The 17983-nt window shown below is 43.5% G+C and overlaps 2 protein-coding genes across 2 annotated transcripts in view; one reads left to right on the top strand and one right to left on the bottom strand.

Annotated features, from left to right (window-relative positions):
• The first annotated feature begins 1046 nt into the window (after positions 1-1046).
• On the top strand, positions 1047-6423 carry LOC124119275 (zinc finger protein OZF-like). Its single transcript, XM_048396103.1, has one exon. The coding sequence runs from the start codon at positions 1380-1382 to the stop codon at positions 2649-2651; it is 1272 nt and encodes a 423-aa protein (XP_048252060.1). The 5' UTR covers positions 1047-1379; the 3' UTR covers positions 2652-6423.
• Positions 6162-17983, bottom strand: part of LOC124119274 (solute carrier family 13 member 5-like) — a 29223-nt gene continuing 17401 nt past the window's right edge. The window contains exons 4-14 of the mRNA XM_046481731.2: positions 17005-17159; positions 16625-16712; positions 16287-16454; positions 15386-15505; positions 15093-15188; positions 13534-13638; positions 12357-12454; positions 10907-11025; positions 10280-10441; positions 9744-9881; positions 6162-9296 (exon numbers count right to left, since the gene is read on the bottom strand). Of these exons, the coding sequence (XP_046337687.2) occupies positions 9114-9296; positions 9744-9881; positions 10280-10441; positions 10907-11025; positions 12357-12454; positions 13534-13638; positions 15093-15188; positions 15386-15505; positions 16287-16454; positions 16625-16712; positions 17005-17159 (1432 nt within the window). The 3' untranslated portion in view covers positions 6162-9113. The remainder of the gene's footprint in view (positions 9297-9743; positions 9882-10279; positions 10442-10906; positions 11026-12356; positions 12455-13533; positions 13639-15092; positions 15189-15385; positions 15506-16286; positions 16455-16624; positions 16713-17004; positions 17160-17983) is intronic.

The raw sequence follows: 17983 nt of genomic DNA, 5'->3' as shown, positions 1-17983 counted from the left end.
AAATATGAAAGTCACACGAAGCGACTGGGACTTTAAATTGGGTTTCACATGTCAGGATGTTATTAATTCAAACAGGTTTTGTTTATGTCTATATTGCACACTAATGGTTTCATAACTGTGTTTAAACAGAGATGTGTAGATGTTGGGATACAGAAATGGCTTCAAATGATTTTTAGCTCATATTATCTGTAACATTATAATTTATACAAGTCCTTACCCGCGCTAGAGATGTATAACACACCAGGTGTTTCAGATAAAGACTCGATCTGTGTATTAGGTAAGTACAAAAACTGTGTTATAGTAAAAGTAATGCGAAAACAAATGTTGATCAGCTTCTGCTATACTGTGACCATTGTGATGCCTTAGTTGTTGAGGACGAGTACTATGTTGTATTAGTCTGTTCATATTATAAGCGAAGTAGAAAAACGTTCATCCCACAATATCACTATAAACGTCCTTCTCGTCAAAAATATATTGAACTAATGTCCTCTACAACACATTCAACAATCAAAGGTATTGCTCTATATCTGAAGAGAAAGGTATGTAGATCAATTATTTTTTTAAAAACACAGAAAACAAACAAACATAATTATGTATTATGTATTAAATACCATTCCAAGTGCAACAAAGGCAGAAGTAGGAAGGAAAGAAACATCTAAACTTAAACGTAGGGGATGTCGTTGGGGATGATGGAGGTATTTTCTCCGTATCACGGTGTATTACGTCTTGAGCTGCCCATCTCACCAACTTATGAAGGTATATTAACTTCAATTATCTGGCGGTATAATAGCTACTACAGTTTAGAATATGTAAACAACGGGTTTATTTATTGATAAATTTGGGAAATTATCGCCATGCATATTGTAGCTGGATTTTTACATGGATAAAATGGATTATGTGCACCAATCATATATTGTTGTTACATTAATTGCATTTCTTATTAAAAGGAATTCCGTATTCCGATACACAATCTGTATTTTAAATAAACCAACCAAAGGATAATTTCATTATTGCGCAGAGCGAACCCGCAAACAGATCAGCCGAAGCATAGGCGCGTAATACGGAGTTTATGTACCTTTAAAAACTTCCGGTTAATCCAACAACATTAACAGAAAATTGCTTCACGATGCTAGGATGCAACTATAGTCAGAATTGAGCTGTGCTTGAATCTGGCTTCTTATTCATAACTAATTGCAAACTTGATTATTTACATGTCACGGAAATAGTGATGGTAATCTTCATGATCTTTCTCTACTCTACCAGCTTCACATATGGACAAGGTTCTCGTTGTCGAATCTTAGCTTGGGACTCTACCGGACTACAGGAATATGTACTCGTGGTTCACAGGTATGCTTCTGTTTAGGTAATGAAAGTCAACAATGGATGTTACTGCAACAGGGGAGAGTGATTCAAGTGAAGACAGCAGCACTGAACTGTTCTTTTCACAGGTGAAAACTACAGACATAAGGACATGCCCAGATTCAAAATCTGCAACACGAAAGGTACAGACATGCAATATCTGCCAGCGCTCATTTTTTGACCTGAGCACACTGAAATGTCACCTAAGAATCCACTCTGGGGAGAAGCCCTTTAAGTGCATAGAGTGCGGCAAAGAGTTCCGTCAATCTGGTCATCTTACAATTCACAGGCGCACACACACAAAAGTGAAACCATTTGAGTGCACATTATGTTTTAAATCATTTGGACAATCAGGCCACCTTGCTTGTCATATGAAAACACACAGTGGGGAGAAGCCTTATGCGTGTGATGTGTGTGACAAGACCTTCTCCCAGTCAGCACACCTAGTGACACACATGCGCTACCACACAGGAGAAAGACCATTCAGTTGTAACATGTGTGACCGTCGCTTCACAGACTCGGGGGACTTGCGGCGCCATGAACGGACACACACAGGGGAGAAGCTATACAGCTGTGAGATCTGCAAGAAATCTTTTGCAGGTGTCAGTTACCTCAAGTCTCACCGCCGCATCCACACAGGTGATAAGCCCTTTAAGTGTGACCTATGTGACAAGCTGTTCCGCCAGTCAGTGCATCTACGACGCCATGTTCAGAGAGTCCACATTAATGAAAGATCCATTATCTGTGGTGTATGTAGTCGCACTTTCTTTGAGTTGACAGATCTGACAAGACACATGAGGGTTCACACAGGCGAGAAGCCATTTCCCTGCCATGTATGTGACAAGACGTTTGCAGGGATCAATATCCTACAGAGCCACCTGCGAACTCACACAGGACAGCGGCCTTTCAAGTGTGACATCTGTGGGAATGAATTTAAACAATCCGGTCACCTGAAACGTCATGTAATGAGAGTACACACTCACATCAAGGAGCACCCATGTCCAAAGTGTGGTGTTTTGTTTTATGAGCCGAGGGATGTCAAGAGACATCGGAAGTCTCACCCTAGCTGTGATGCACTGGTAACGGTTCCTCTGGTGCTGCCCTCCAGGTCGAGTGTGGCAGCTAGTGACGTGTCACTGTGTGAGGAGATGACCAACGACAGTTTGACATTACAACATGGGGAGTGTGCTGGCAGTAAGCAGGAGTTATCTGATGGACAAAACGAGGAACCTGAAGTCTCTGAGCATTATGAGCCAAGTGACAGTGACCAGCTTCTAGCCTTTGAGAGTTGAAACTGGCATTGCATGCTATAGTGAGGAGTATGAAAGCCTATCAAATAGTTGTGATGCTAACTACTCACTGAGATCAACATTGTCAAAGGTTCATGTAGGCTTATTTCATGCTACTCTGTCATCTAACACTCAATGTCAACTGGTTCATGTAGGCTTATTTCATGCTACTCTGTCATCTAACACTCACTGTCAACTGGTTCATGTAGGCTTATCATGCTTATTTCATGCTACTCTGTCATCTAACACTCACTGTCAACTGGTTCATGTAGGCTTATTTCATGCTACTCTGTCATCTTACACTCACTGTCAACTGGTTCATGTAGGCTTATTTCATGCTACTCTGTCATCTAACACTCACTGTCAACTGGTTCATGTAGGCTTATTTCATGCTACTCTGTCATCTAACACTCACTGTCAACTGGTTCATGTAGGCTTATTTCATGCTACTCTGTCATCTAACACTCACTGTCAACTGGTTCATGTAGGCTTATTTCATGCTACTCTGTCATCTAACACTCACTGTCAACTGGTTCATGTAGGCTTATTTCATGCTACTCTGTCAACTAACACTCACTGTCAACTGGTTCATTTCAGTTCCAACATCTTGATGCCTCAAGTCATAAGAAGCAGTAACTTTGCATTAATATTGATAATAATGGCAATGAGGTATTTAATTACTTGATGTTCTGTTACTTTGATTGTCACTGACCATCGCCATGTTGTTTTGTTGACATAGCCCATATACTTTTTTTTTTTTTTTTTTTATAAATTTTTATTCAGTCATATATACAGGATACATATGCGCTCGGAAAGCAATACAGCTTTATGAATACAGGTACTTCTCAAAAGGATATGGTACAGAGGTGGCCTAAGGCATAATCCACATCATGGTACAGATGAAGACATAATCCACATCATGGTACAGATGAAGGCATATTTATGTATACAGTTAAGAAGATGCGGTAAAGCCCATTTACTTTGTCTATGTTATCTTGTGATTCTGCATTTTGGGCATCCTTGAAAGTTGAAATGACTGAGGTTATCATGGTTATGAAAGGGAAATATTGTGCAATAATTAAGATAATAATTAAAATATGTAAATCGCTTAGTAATCTGACAATTGTTAGTCCCCTGACAATACTCAAGCCTGATATATAACAAAAGTCTCACTTACACACACACACATTCACTTTTTTCAAGTAAATCAAATGAATCCGAATAGATTCTGCCTGCTGAATTTGCCTCTCAGAGGCAAGCAACCAATCTGTGAAGAGGAATTATTTTTTGGAGATCACCGACACCTTTGTGTTGTTTCTATAGTAGGCATACACTTCGGGATTAAATTGCCTCATTAAAATTAGATTAACAGCCAAACCAAAAAGCATCTTAATCCAACCCTTTTGATATTGGCTGTGTGTGATGACTTTCTAAACAACTTTTGTCAGACATTGCTACAGTCCAGGAAGTTGAGCATGAAAGTGAGCAGTAGTATTGTTGGTTAGTGAAATTCACCATCTGGTTTTAGAAACCAGATTTCGTGATAAACAGCGCATTTTTAAAATATTGTAATTTATTAAATTCAAAATCATCCGGACAAGTGAGGTTCCACTGTTCACACCAGTATATTTTTTATTGCCGGTGTCCCCCCAGATTAGAGTAACAAATATTTACAGTCCACAGTGGTATGGCTGGAATATTACTCACTGCCACGGTTCAGAGACTCACCATGCTGCTCACATGTTTATACTTTTCCCCATTTTGTAATCCTGATTTACAGTTACTTGACTGTTCATGCCATTAAGTTGTCCAAGAATTCTTGTGAGCTTGTGTTCCTCATGGTCATTCCTTGGCTGGATATTGAAGAAACCAGACGATCAAAATACCAACCAGAAATCAGATCCACATCATTTTATCTGAAAGCTAATGTATACACTGGTAACATGTTCTAGTCAGCGTGAAGATGTGTCAAGTCCTATGTGGCCTTGTATTTACTGTATGCATGAACGTTGAATGTGTGTGTCTGCTTCTGTGTTATGCATGATTATGCAAATGATTAACCCTAGAATATATTTGAGATACTGTTAGCATGGTTAGGAATACTGTAACTAAAACAGGTGAATTAAATCAGGCAATGAGGGTTTCACGTTATGTGGTACTGTGATATATTTGTTACAAATCATTTTTATTGTATAATGATCATAGATCATTCTCATCTTAATGAGGAGACAGTGTTTGCTCGCCACCAATGTACTCAATGTCATGAGAAGACAGTGTTTGGTTGCCACAATGTACATTATGTCATGAGAATACAGTGTTTGGTGGCCACCAATGTCCATTATGTCATGAGAAGACCGTGTTTTGTCGCCACCAATGTCCATTATGTCATGAGAAGACAGTGTTTGGTTGCCACCAATGTCCATTATGTCATGAGAAGACAGTGTTTGGTTGCCACCAATGTCCATTATGTCATGAGAAGACAGTGTTTTGTCGCCACCAATGTCCATTATGTCATGAGAAGACAGTGTTTGGTTGCCACCAATGTCCATTATGTCATGAGAAGACAGTGTTTGGTTGCCACCAATGTCCATTATGTCATGAGAAGACAGTGTTTTGTCGCCACCAATGTCCATTATGTCATGAGAAGTCAGTGTTTGGTTGCCACCAATGTACATTATGTCATGAGAAGACAGTGTTTGGTCGCCATCAATGTACTCAATGTCATGAGAAGACAGTGTTTTGTCGCCACCAATGTCCATTATGTCATGAGAAGACAGTGTTTGGTTGCCACCAATGTACATTATGTCATGAGAAGACAGTGTTTGGTCGCCACCAATGTACTCAATGTCATGAGAAGACAGTATTTGGTGGCCACCAATGTCCATTATGTCATGAGAAGACAGTGTTTTGTCGCCACCAATGTACTCAATGTCATGAGAAGACAGTATTTGGTGGCCACCAATGTACTCAATGTCATGAGAAGACAGTATTTGGTCGCCACCAATGTCCATTATGTCATGAGAAGTCAGTGTTTTGTCGCCACCAATGTACTCAATGTCATGAGAAGACAGTATTTGGTCGCCACCAATGTCCATTATGTCATGAGAAGACAGTGTTTTGTCGCCACCAATGTACTCAATGTCATGAGAAGACAGTATTTGGTGGCCACCAATGTCCATTATGTCATGAGAAGACAGTATTTGGTCGCCACCAATGTCCATTATGTCATGGGAAGGAAGTGTTTGGTCGCCACCAATGTGTCTCCCCTGCACACAGCTCTGCTTTTGTGGTGGGCAGTGTACACAAAGGGTTATTGAGTGAAGGACTTCTTGCAAGAAGAGAACACTTGTTTTTTTAGAATTAGGTGGAATCCAACAACTTTTAAGTTTATAGGCTGCTTGTATGGTAGCATCACGTCAGAAAAAAACAGTTTTGTTTGATTCTTGATTCTTGATTCTCGTTTTTTTACATGTATTAGGGTTGTCATGCCCACAAAATATTTTCAAAATCTTATAGTTGCAACAACTTTATTCACATGTGCTGATGACAGAAAAAAATAAATCAATAAAAGCTATGTTTTAAATTATGGTTCAAATTAATACATTTGATGTTCAATCTCAATTCTGAGTGAGAATCAAATTACAGTTATGGAGAGATATCGAAATTCGTAAAATGGATGGCTGCCATCTTTGATCGTGTTTTAAACTATTTCATTGCATACCTTGGCCCCGAAAACCTATTATTTGCCACCAAGATCATGTTTCTATGTCAAATAGATCCAAAGTTACGGCCATATTTTGAAATTTGTAATACGGATGGTGGCCATCTTGGATTTCTCAATTTTGAGTGGGAACCATTGGTTTGCAAGCGTGGATCCCATTAAAATCGGATTCTGCATACTCCATAACCCCTATGTACAAATTTTCATGCTTTCTTCCAGGAGTGAACATTTATTTGACATATCTGCCCAGCTACAGTGTTGACATCGTGATATAAAAGAAAATAGATTATTTGAATCATAATTAATCATAGTGAAGGTCGCTGCTCTTTATGTTGTCAGCAGAATCCAAGAAAAACTTTTCAAGGTATTTTTGTACCCTACTGTTATTATATATGCAGCATTATCAGAATTACTTCATGGTCACGTGAACATTCTTATGTAAATCTCCAGCATCATCATGGCCACATGAACATTCTTATGTAAATCTCCAGCATCATCATGGCCACATGAACATTCTTATGTAAATCTCCAGCATCATCACGGCCACATGAACATTCCTAGGTAGATCCCCAGTACAGTAAACTACGGTTATAACGAACATGCTTATAACGAACTGACTGATATAACTAACTTATTTTTTAGTCCCGGCCATATGTTGTATATATGCTGTATATATGCTTATAACGAACTACGGTTATAACGAACTAAAATAAGTGGTCCCTTTGAGTTCGTTATAACCGTAGTTTACTGTATCATCTTCACGGCCACATGAACATGCCTAGGTAGATCCCCAGTATCATCATCACGGCCACATGAACATGCCTAGGTAGATCCCCAGTATCATCATCATGGACACATGAACATTCCTAGGTAGATCCCCAGTATTGTCATCATGGCCACATGAACATTCCTAGGTAGATCTCCATTATTATCATGGCCACATGAACATTAATAGGTAGATCCCCAGTATTATCATGGCCACATGAACATTCCTAGGTAGATCCCAAGTATTATCATGGTCACAAGAACATTCCTAGGTAGATCCCCAGTATCATCATCATAGCCACATGAACATGCCTAGGTAGATCCCCAGTATCATCATCACGGCCACATGAACATGCCTAGGTAGATCCCCAGTATCATCATCATGGCCACATGAACATTCCCAAGTAGATCCCCAGTATCATCATCATGGCCACATGAACATTCCTAGGTAGATCCCCAGTATTATCATCATGGCCACATGAACATTCCTAGGTAGATCTCCAGTATTATCATGGCCACATGAACATTCCTAGGTAGATCCCCAGTATTATCATGGCCACATGAACATTCCTAGGTAGATCCCAAGTATTATCATGGTCACAAGAACATTCCTAGGTAGATCCCCAGTATCATCATCACAGCCACATGAACATGGCTAGGTAGATCCCCAGTATCATCATCATGGCCACATGAACATTCCTAGGTAGATCCCCAGTATTATCATCATGGCCACATGAACATTCCTAGGTAGATCTCCAGTATTATCATGGCCACATGAACATAAATAGGTAGATCCCCAGTATTATCATGGCCACATGAACATTCCTAGGTAGATCCCAAGTATTATCATGGTCACAAGAACATTCCTAGGTAGATCCCCAGTATCATCATCATGGCCACATGAACATTCCTAGGTAGATCCCCAGTATCATCATCATGGCCACATGAACATTCCTAGGTAGATCCCCAGTATTATCATCATGGCCACATGAACATTCCTAGGTAGATCCCCAGTATCATCATCATGGCCACATGAACATTCCTAGGTAGATCCCCAGTATCATCATCATGGCCACATGAACATTCCTAGGTAGATCCCCAGTATTATCATCATGGCCACATGAACATTCCTAGGTAGATCCCCAGTATCATCATCATGGCCACATGAACATTCCTAGGTAGATCTCCAGTATTATCATGGCCACATGAACATTCCTAGGTAGATCCCCAGTATTATCATGGCCACATGAACATTCCTAGGTAGATCCCCAGTATTATCATGGCCACATGAACATTCCTAGGTAGATCTCCAGTATTATCATGGCCACATGAACATTCCTAGGTAGATCCCCAGTATCATCATCATGGCCACATGAACATTCCTAGGTAGATCCCCAGTATCATCATCATGGCCACATGAACATTCCTAGGTAGATCTCCAGTATTATCATGGCCACATGAACATTCCTAGGTAGATCCCCAGTATTATCATGGCCACATGAACATTCCTAGGTAGATCCCCAGTATCATCATCATGGCCACATGAACATTCCTAGGTAGATCCCCAGTATTATCATCATGGCCACATGAACATTCCTAGGTAGATCCCCAGTATCATCATCATGGCCACATGGACATTCCTAGGTAGATCTCCAGTATTATCATGGCCACATGAACATTCCTAGGTAGATCCCCAGTATTATCATGGCCACATGAACATTCCTAGGTAGATCTCCAGTATTATCATGGCCACATGAACATTCCTAGGTAGATCCCCAGTATCATCATCATGGCCACATGAACATTCCTAGGTAGATCCCCAGTATTATCATCATGGCCACATGAACATTCCTAGGTAGATCCCCAGTATCATCATCACGGCCACATGAACACAGATAGAAGGCACAACGACAAGGTAGCAGTTTGAGGTTGATAGTTGGTAGTGGTGGAGGTGCTGGTGGAGGTGCTGGAGGTGGGTATTATAGAAGCGTGTTCACAGTGGTGTTGACAGTCTGCAGGACGAATGACGTGTTGTAAGATTCGGTGACTGGCCCAAACCATGCCGGGACCTGATGAAGTTGGAAGTACGCCATTCCCCACGTGTTGACTGATAGTATCACACACAGCATAGTGACGATCTTTATGAGGAAGCCACTCTTTACCTAAATGGAAACACACTCTGTTACGTATACGTAATGCACTTCAAATCAGGGTAATCGAGTTAGTCAATGATGCTAATTTCCAACCCTTTTACTGCGTCTATTTAGTCGGGTAGGCATGTATGGTAGCCGACCAGAACAGTCATACTATGTTTCCTCTGTCTATTAATGTGTGTGACATATTGTCTGCTTCCCCCTGTATCAGATCGGTTGGGTAGCCGTGTGGTTAAAGTGTCGCTTGCTATGCCGATGACCCGGGTTCGATTCCCCACATGGTTATAATGTGTGAAGCCCATTTCTGGTGACCCCCGCCGTGATATTGCTGGAATATTGCTAAAAGCGGCGTAAAATCACACTCACTCACTCTCTGTATATCAAAACGTTATGCTTGATGTCTATGACATTTGACCAGAGATGGCATGGTATGGTATAGTGTAACCATGGTATTACCATATCGATGACCCGGATGTCGCCACCAGCAAATGCTATAGCATTAGGAGGGGTTGCCACTGGCAACATAAATGCACATGACGTCACTATGGTGGCAGGAAGCATGAAGTACATGGGATGGACGACCATACTGCGCGCCTGCAAATAAAACGAATACATAACCCATTGCATTCTACCGATTTATGTACAGTGTTACATGTTTACAGACTGGGCATGGCACGTACGGACTGAAGACTACAACAGGGATCGGGTGGACCCCCTGGATGACGAGCAAAATGTCTGTTAAAGACTTGATTATGTTTGATTATTTTGATTAATTTTCAGGCTGATGCGATATTGTTGTTACATGGACGATTTGGTGAAATCCGCAAATCCGGGAGAAAGTGTGTGTGTGTGGTGGGGGGTGGGGGGGGGGGGAGAGGATTATGTACAAGAAAGTATGTACACTCGTTCTGAATTTCAACCTATGAAAGATTTATAAGCCTCCCGTCCCAACTGAAAGTTACTATGGTGCCTGGTATACTTGGTATACTTACCACTTCAGAGATTATTGGTAACAGTAGAGTTGCGACGACTGTGTTGGCTATAAACTCCGTGCCCACACCCGAGATAAGCGTGACCACGATCCCTGCTACAGTCGGAGACATGGCTTTAACAAAGACCAGCTGCTCGGCCACTGCTCGGGACATGCCAGACTTCTGCAATCACAGACATAGTTGAATTTAACGTGGGAGTTCGACTAGACCCAGCCAATACAAGTAGAGTGGAACGTAGACATGAACTATAGTGCAGTGAGAACGTGTTGTTTAGCGTCACCGGGGCTGATATCTTCGGGTCCTGCCCCCCTTCCTCTCTCACACACACACATCGGGTGAGATAGATTCACCGGGTGAGATATTGGCGAGCCCCGAACCCCACGTATAGACAGGAACCATAGTCTAGTGGAAATTGGGAAACATAAAAAAATTAGTGAGTGAGTGAGTGAGTATGGTTTTACGCCGCTTTAAGCAATATTCCAGCAATATCACGGCGGGGGACACCAGAAATGGGCTTCACACATTGTTCCCATGTCGAGAATAGAACCCGGGTCTCCGGCGTGACGAGCGAACACTTTAACCACTAGGCTACCCGACCGCCCCTGTACACTTCAAGACAAGACTCACCTGACAGGCATCAGCTAGAGCGAACCCTCCCCCCAGCAACAGAAGAACGCCCCAGGGGAACCTTGAACTCACCGTGGACCACTGTAAGATTGACTCTTGTGATACTGGTTCACTGTTATCTGACATAAAGCACAGCATCGGAGTCAGAGTCAAAAGATATGTTGGCCGATATTTTGCCATATTACGAGGGCTGGCTGAAAAGTTCTAAGCCTAAGTGGGATATCTCAATCGGATTGAAACAAACTTTTGTCACCAACAAGTACAATCATTTAATTAATCATAGACATAAGAACTGTAGTGTTATTATTGTCTTTGTACCAGACCATCTTGTGAACCTACCCATTGAAATCACCAGAAATGGACAAAACTGGCTATAGGGCAGTCATCAAGTACCTGCAACTGAAAGGGCTAACTCCAACACAGATACATGCTGACATGGTCTCCACTTTAGGGGATGATGCCCCTTCCTTTTCCACTGTAAAGAAGTGGGCTGCGGAATTCAAGCGTGGCAGAGAGAGCCTTGACAATGACCCGCGTCCAGAAAGGCCTTCAACAGCAACCATTCCGGAAAACATGACCACTCGACATATTGCCAGGGTTTTGGGCATCTCTCCTGAGGGGGTTGAGCACATTATCACCAATGAGTTGGGAATGACAAAAGTTTCTGCAAGATGGGTGCCAAAGCCCTTGACAGCAGAGTAGAAACGTGTCAGATTCCTGACGTCCCGTGACAATTTATGCAGATCCCGATGATTTTTTGGCCCGATTTGTAACCATGGATGAGACCTGGATTCATCACTTTCAACCAGAAACCAAAATTCAGTCTAAACAATGGAAGCATCCGGAATCACCAGCCCCCCCCCCCCCCCCCCCCCCCCCCCCAAAGCCACGTCGGTTCGTTCTGCTGAAAAGGTGATGGCTTCAGTCTTTGGGGATTCCAAGGGTATTCTGCTGATTGTGGCTTCGAACTCATTGACCATCCCCCTTATTCACCCGATTTGGCCCCGTCAGACTTCCACCTGTTTCCCAAAATGAAAAAGGAACTAGCCGGTCGCCATTTTCCTAGTAATGATGACGTCATTTCCGCTGTGAATGACTTTTTGAGGGTGGCTGAAGAAAATGTCTCCTTGACCGGCATCCAGGCCTTGCAGCAAAAGTGTGTAAACCTGGAAGGGGACTATGTGGAGAAATAAATGAAAACCATCGACTTGGTACGGGTCTTTCACAGGTCTTTCACAGTTAGGCTTAGAACTTTTCAGCCAGCCCTCGTATGTCCTAACAACAAGTGTAAAATCTCACAAGTGAAAGTGTAATTTTTGAACATGTCGAGTAGTATACATACTACTCTGGTGCCAGTTTATGGTGTAAACTGTTTATATATTGTGTCCAACGTGTGTAAAAGCGATGTTATAGACAGCTTTTAGTCCAGCAGGTGATTACTACCACGTACCTCCTTTCCTCCTAAAGAACAGAACATTTGGTCTTCGTCGTGGAAAGATGAACAGGCTGCAGGTTACCATCACAGCAGGAACAGAGTCACTCAAATAGCTGGGGAAAAGAGGGAACATCGTCACTCAAATAGCTGGGGAAAAGAGGGAACATCGTCACTCAAATAGCTGGGGAACAGAGGGAACATCGTCACTCAAATAGTTGGAGAACAGAAGGAACTGCGCCACCCAGATGGCTTGGGAGCAGCGTCACTCAAATAGCTGGGGAACAGAGGGAACAGTGTCACTCAAATAGCTGGAGAACAGAAGGAACTGCGTCACTCAAATAGCTGGGGAGCAGCGTCACTCAAATAGCTGGGGAACAGAGGGAACAGCGTCACTCAAATAGCTTGGGAACAGAGGGAACAGCGACACTCAAATAGCTGGAGAGCAGCGTCACTCAAATAGATGGGGAACAGAGGGAACAGTGTAACTCAAATAGCTAGGGAACAGCGTCAGTCAAATAGCTGGGAAACAGAGGGAACAGCGTCACTCAAATAGCGGGAGAACAACGTCATTCAAATAGCTAGGGAACATCGTCACTCAAATAGCTTGGGAACAGAGGGAACAGCGTCACTCAAATAGCTAGAGAACAGAAGGAACTGCGTCACTCAAATAGCTGGGGAACAGCGTCACTCAAATAGCTGGAGAACAGCGTCACTCAAATAGCTGGGGAACAGCGTCTCCCAGATAGTTTGGGAACAGAGGGAACTGCGTCACCCAGATGGCTGGGAAACAGAGAGAACAGCGTCACTCAAGTAGCTGGGAAACAGAGGGAACAGCGTCACTCAAATAGCTGGAGAACAGAGGGAACAGCGTCACCCAGATAGCTGGGGAACAGAGGGAACAGCGTCACTCAAATAGCTGGAGAACAGAGGGAACAGCGTCACTCAAATAGCTGGAGTACAGCGTCACTCAAATAGCTGGGGAACAGAGGGAACAGCGTCACTCAAATAGCTGGAGAACACCGTTACTCAAATAGCTGGGGAACAGAGGGAACAGTGTCACTCAAATAGCTGGGAAACAGAGGGAACAGCGTCACTCAAATAGCTGGAGAACAGAGGGAACAGCGTCACTCAAATAGCTGGGGTACATATGGGACAGCATCACTCAAATAGCAGTTTGTGGCCGCCTACATACCCGTCCAGGAAAACATGTGACCATCCAGTGAAGAACCCCGGCTTCCTAGTCAGCCACAGTAGTACCAGCACAATGAAGTGGATCATCACAATCCATTCTGCAAAACTGACCAGTACACTTCCATAAACAACGGTCATCACAAGTACACGTCCAATAACAACGGTCATCACAAGTACACGTCCATTAACAAAGGTCATCACAAGTACACGTCCATTAACAACGGGCATCACAAGTACACGTCCATTAACAACGGTTATCACAAGTACACGTCCATAAACAACGGTCATCACAAGTACACGTCCATTAACAAAGGTCATCACAAGTACACGTCCATTAACAACGGGCATCACAAGTACACGTCCATTACCAACGGTTATCACAAGTACACGTCCATAAACAACGGTCATCACAAGTACACGTCCATTAACAACGGGCATCACAAGTACACGTCCATAAACAACGGGCATCACAAGTACACGTCCATAAACAGCGGGCATCACAAGTACACGTCCATAAACAACGGGCATCAAAAGTACACGTCCATAACCAAAACGGTCATCACAAGTACACGTCCATAAACAACGGTCAGCACAAGTACACGCCCATTAACAACGGTCATCACAAGTACACGTCCATAAACAACGGTCATTACAAGCGCTTTACTGTAGTTAATAAACGTGTCCTTGTGGTGACCGTTGTGTATGATGAACGCACGTGTAGAGTGAATGTCAACAGTCAAAATAAGTCCACCAAGTGCATAAACAGCCGGCACGGGTACCACGTGCATGTTAACGCCAACACAGGTGCCACGTGCATGTTAACGCCAACACAGGTACCACGTGCATGTTAACGCCAACACAGGCACCACGTGTATGTTCACGCCAACACAGGGACCACGTGCATGTAAACGCCAACACAGGAACCACGTGCATGTTAACGTCAACACAGGTAACACGTGCATGTTAACGTCAATACAGGTACCACGTGCATGTTAACGACAACACAGGTACCACGTGCATGTTAACGCCAACACAGGTACCACGTGCATGTTCACACCAACACAGGAACCACGTGCATGCTAACGCCAACACAGGTAACACGTGCATGTTAACGTCAATACAGGTACCACGTGCATGTTAACGACAACACAGGTAACACGTGCATGTTAACGCCATCACAGGTACCACGTGCATGAAACGTCAAGACAGTTACCACGTGCATGTTAACGGCAACACAGGTAACACGTGCATGTTAACGCCAACACAGGTACAACGTGCATGTTAACGCCAACACAGGTACCACGTGCATGTTAACGCCAACACAGGTACAACGTGCATGTTAACGTCAACACAGGTACCACGTGCATGTTAACGCCAACACAGGTACCACGTGCATGTTAACGTCAACACAGGTACCACGTGCATGCTAACGCCAACACAGGTGCCATGTGCAGGAACAAATATTCTATCTCTGACACTCGGTTATGAGTCATAATTGAGGAGAAAGTTTGCACAGGGAACGGTGGCCAAATGGTTGTCGCAATAGTGAGTAGAGAGTACCTCAACGGACCAAGAGCTATGTAATCCTTCTTTATAAGGTTTCTTATTTCCTTGTCGTCTTCGGCATTTTCTGATTTTTGGCAGCAAAATGTTTTCCTGAAATGAGAATAGTGGCAGCTGAATTCAAGAGACGAACAACAGTTATGTTTTGACCGAAATGTCACCCAAAGACCACACTATCATGCTAATGTTTACACCCACTACAAATTGTGTTTGTCAGAAGCAGCAGTGTCACGTCCCCGACTGTCCAAAGAAAGATTGATTTGATGACTACACGTTGCTATGTTAGTTACCTGAATCCGAAGCAGGTGATCTGCAGGAGCACCCACACACACACTAGGCAGATGGCTGACAGTGGCAAGGCGTACACCATGTAGGAGGTGAAGGTCAACGTGCCCCGACCGCCGTCTATACTGCATAGCAACACAGAGGACAATAGTCAGTACACCATGTAGGAGGTGAAGGTCAGCGTGCCACCACCGCCGTCTATACTGCATAGCAACACAGAGGACAATAGTCAGAAAACCATGCAGGAGGTGAAGGTCAGCGTGCGACCACCGCCGTCTATACTGCATAGCAACACAGAGGACAATAGTCAGTACACCATGTAGGAGGTGAAGGTCAGCGTGCCACCACCGCCGTCTATACTGCATAGCAACACAAAGGACAATAGTCAGTACACCATGTAGGAGGTGAAGGTCAGCGTGCCACGACCGCCGTCTACACAGCATAGCAACACAGAGGACAATAGTCAGTACACCATGTAGGAGGTGAAGGTCAGCGTGCCACGACCGCCGTCTACACAGCATAGCAACACAGAGGACAATAGTCAGTACACCATGTAGGAGGTGAAGGTCAGCGTGCCACGACCGCCGTCTACACAGCATAGAAACACAGAGGACAATAGTCAGTATACCATGTAGGAGGTGAAGGTCAGCTTGAGACTTGAGACTTCATCAGAGGTAGACATCGATGGTTGCGGTACTCAAAAGGCATATGGACACTTTACAAAGCAATGCAACGTACAATCAGCCATTTTGATAAAGATTGGAAGCCTTGATGCAAAGTTTTATATCCTGGCCAATGACCTCCGTTGTTAAATGAAAAAGGGATTTATTGCAACATGATCAATAACAGTGTATAAGATCAGTGATCCACAGATTGCCCACACAAGGAATTGTGTGTCGTACTCACCTGTCTATCTGTCCCTTCAGCACCAGCTGCGGGGCCGACCCGGTGAGTGTCCCTACTCCCCCACAGTTGGCTGAGTAACACACGCACAGACATAGGGCTTTCAGAAGGCCCAGAGACTCCGTGTCCAGGTGGTTGAAGTCCACCTCATCCTCCGTCACAGCAGGATCTCTGGCAGCATAGAATGTATGAAGCATACGCAATATCACTGTTGGGGGGGGGGGGGTTGTCGATGTATTGATTGAACATTGTATTTAGATTAACATAACAACAGACGTGGAATTGTTGAGTAGGGTGCCATTGTCTGAAACACTAGGAAATGTATCGGCTCCTCTCCTTACCGACTTGTGTCTTCCTCCACGTATGCCGAGTCTTCCGGCAGCTCTTTCACCATCAATTCAGAATGTTCAGTGCTGTCAACCATTATCGCTGAAAAAAAGAATTTTCTTAAAATTTAGTGAGTGAGTGAGTATGGTTTTACGCCGCTTTTTTTAGCATTATTCCAGCAATATCACGGCGGGGGACAACAGAAATGGGCCCCACAAATTGTACCCAAGTCGGGAATCGAACCCGGGTCTTCGGCGTGACTGGCGAACGCTTTAACGCTTTAACCACTAGGCTACCACTCCGCCCCTCTTACAATTGAAAACAAAATTACTTATGACATGTTTCTCTAACGTTTGGCATATAAGAAATCATACTAGTAGGTGGACTGAGTCACCTTCGCGAGACTGCTTCCCCGCTTCCCTCCTCCTCTTCAGGACAATAAGCCTTGCAAACAGAGCCCGGGCAACCGGTAACATCATGGCGGTGGACGCCGTGTTACTGATCCACATCGACAGTACACCGGTGGCCAGCATAAAACCTAACATCAGTCTGAAACAAGGCATGACTACGCCTGAATCACATAAGTAACAAGGGGTTGACGCATGTCACAATCACGACAAATACGCATCATTAACAGGTCTCAAACACGCATCACTAACAGGTCTCAAACACGCATCACTAACAGGTCTCAAACACGCATCACAAAAATGTATCAAACAAGCATCACCAAGAGGTCTCAAACACACATCACCAACATGTATCGAACACGCATCACCAACAATTGTCAAACACGGTACCAAACACTCATCACTAACAGGTTTCAAACACGCATCTCAACAGGTCTTAAACACTCATTACCAACATGCATCAAATACGCATCATCAACATGTATCAAACACGCATCACCAACAGGTTTCAAACACGCATCCCAACAGGTCTCAAACATGCATCACCAACAGGTCTCAAACACGCATTACCAACACGTATCAAACACGCATCACCAACAACTCTCAAACGCGCATCCCAACAGGTCTTAAACACGCATCATCAACAGGTCTCAATCACGCATCATCAACATGTATCGAACACGCATCATCAACAACTCTCAAACACGCATCCCAACAGGTCTCAAACACGCATTACCAACGTGTATCAAACACGCATCATCAACATGTATCAAGCACGCATCATCAACAACTCTCAAACACGCATCCCAACAGATCTCAACTATCATTCGTTCTGTCTGAAAGTTTAGTCTGAAAGGATAAATGGAACAGTTATATTTTTCAGGATGTAAATACACATAGTCTTTCTTTTTTTTTAAACCAGAAGCAAAATTATTTTTACCAAGTAGTTTCCTTAACAGTAGTTTT

This window comes from Haliotis rufescens, unplaced genomic scaffold (genome assembly GCF_023055435.1).
Source record: "Haliotis rufescens isolate VD_foot unplaced genomic scaffold, xgHalRufe1.0.p SCAF_15, whole genome shotgun sequence".
Classification (NCBI taxonomy): domain Eukaryota; kingdom Metazoa; phylum Mollusca; class Gastropoda; order Lepetellida; family Haliotidae; genus Haliotis; species Haliotis rufescens.
Note: the sequence above shows the minus strand (reverse complement) of the source record. Positions and strands in the feature narration are given on the sequence as shown.

What these genes read in the sequence shown, in the direction of transcription:
- LOC124119275 (XM_048396103.1), top strand. Translation starts at nt 1,380, where the DNA reads ATGGATGTTACTGCAACAGGGGAGAGTGATTCAAGTGAAGACAGCAGC.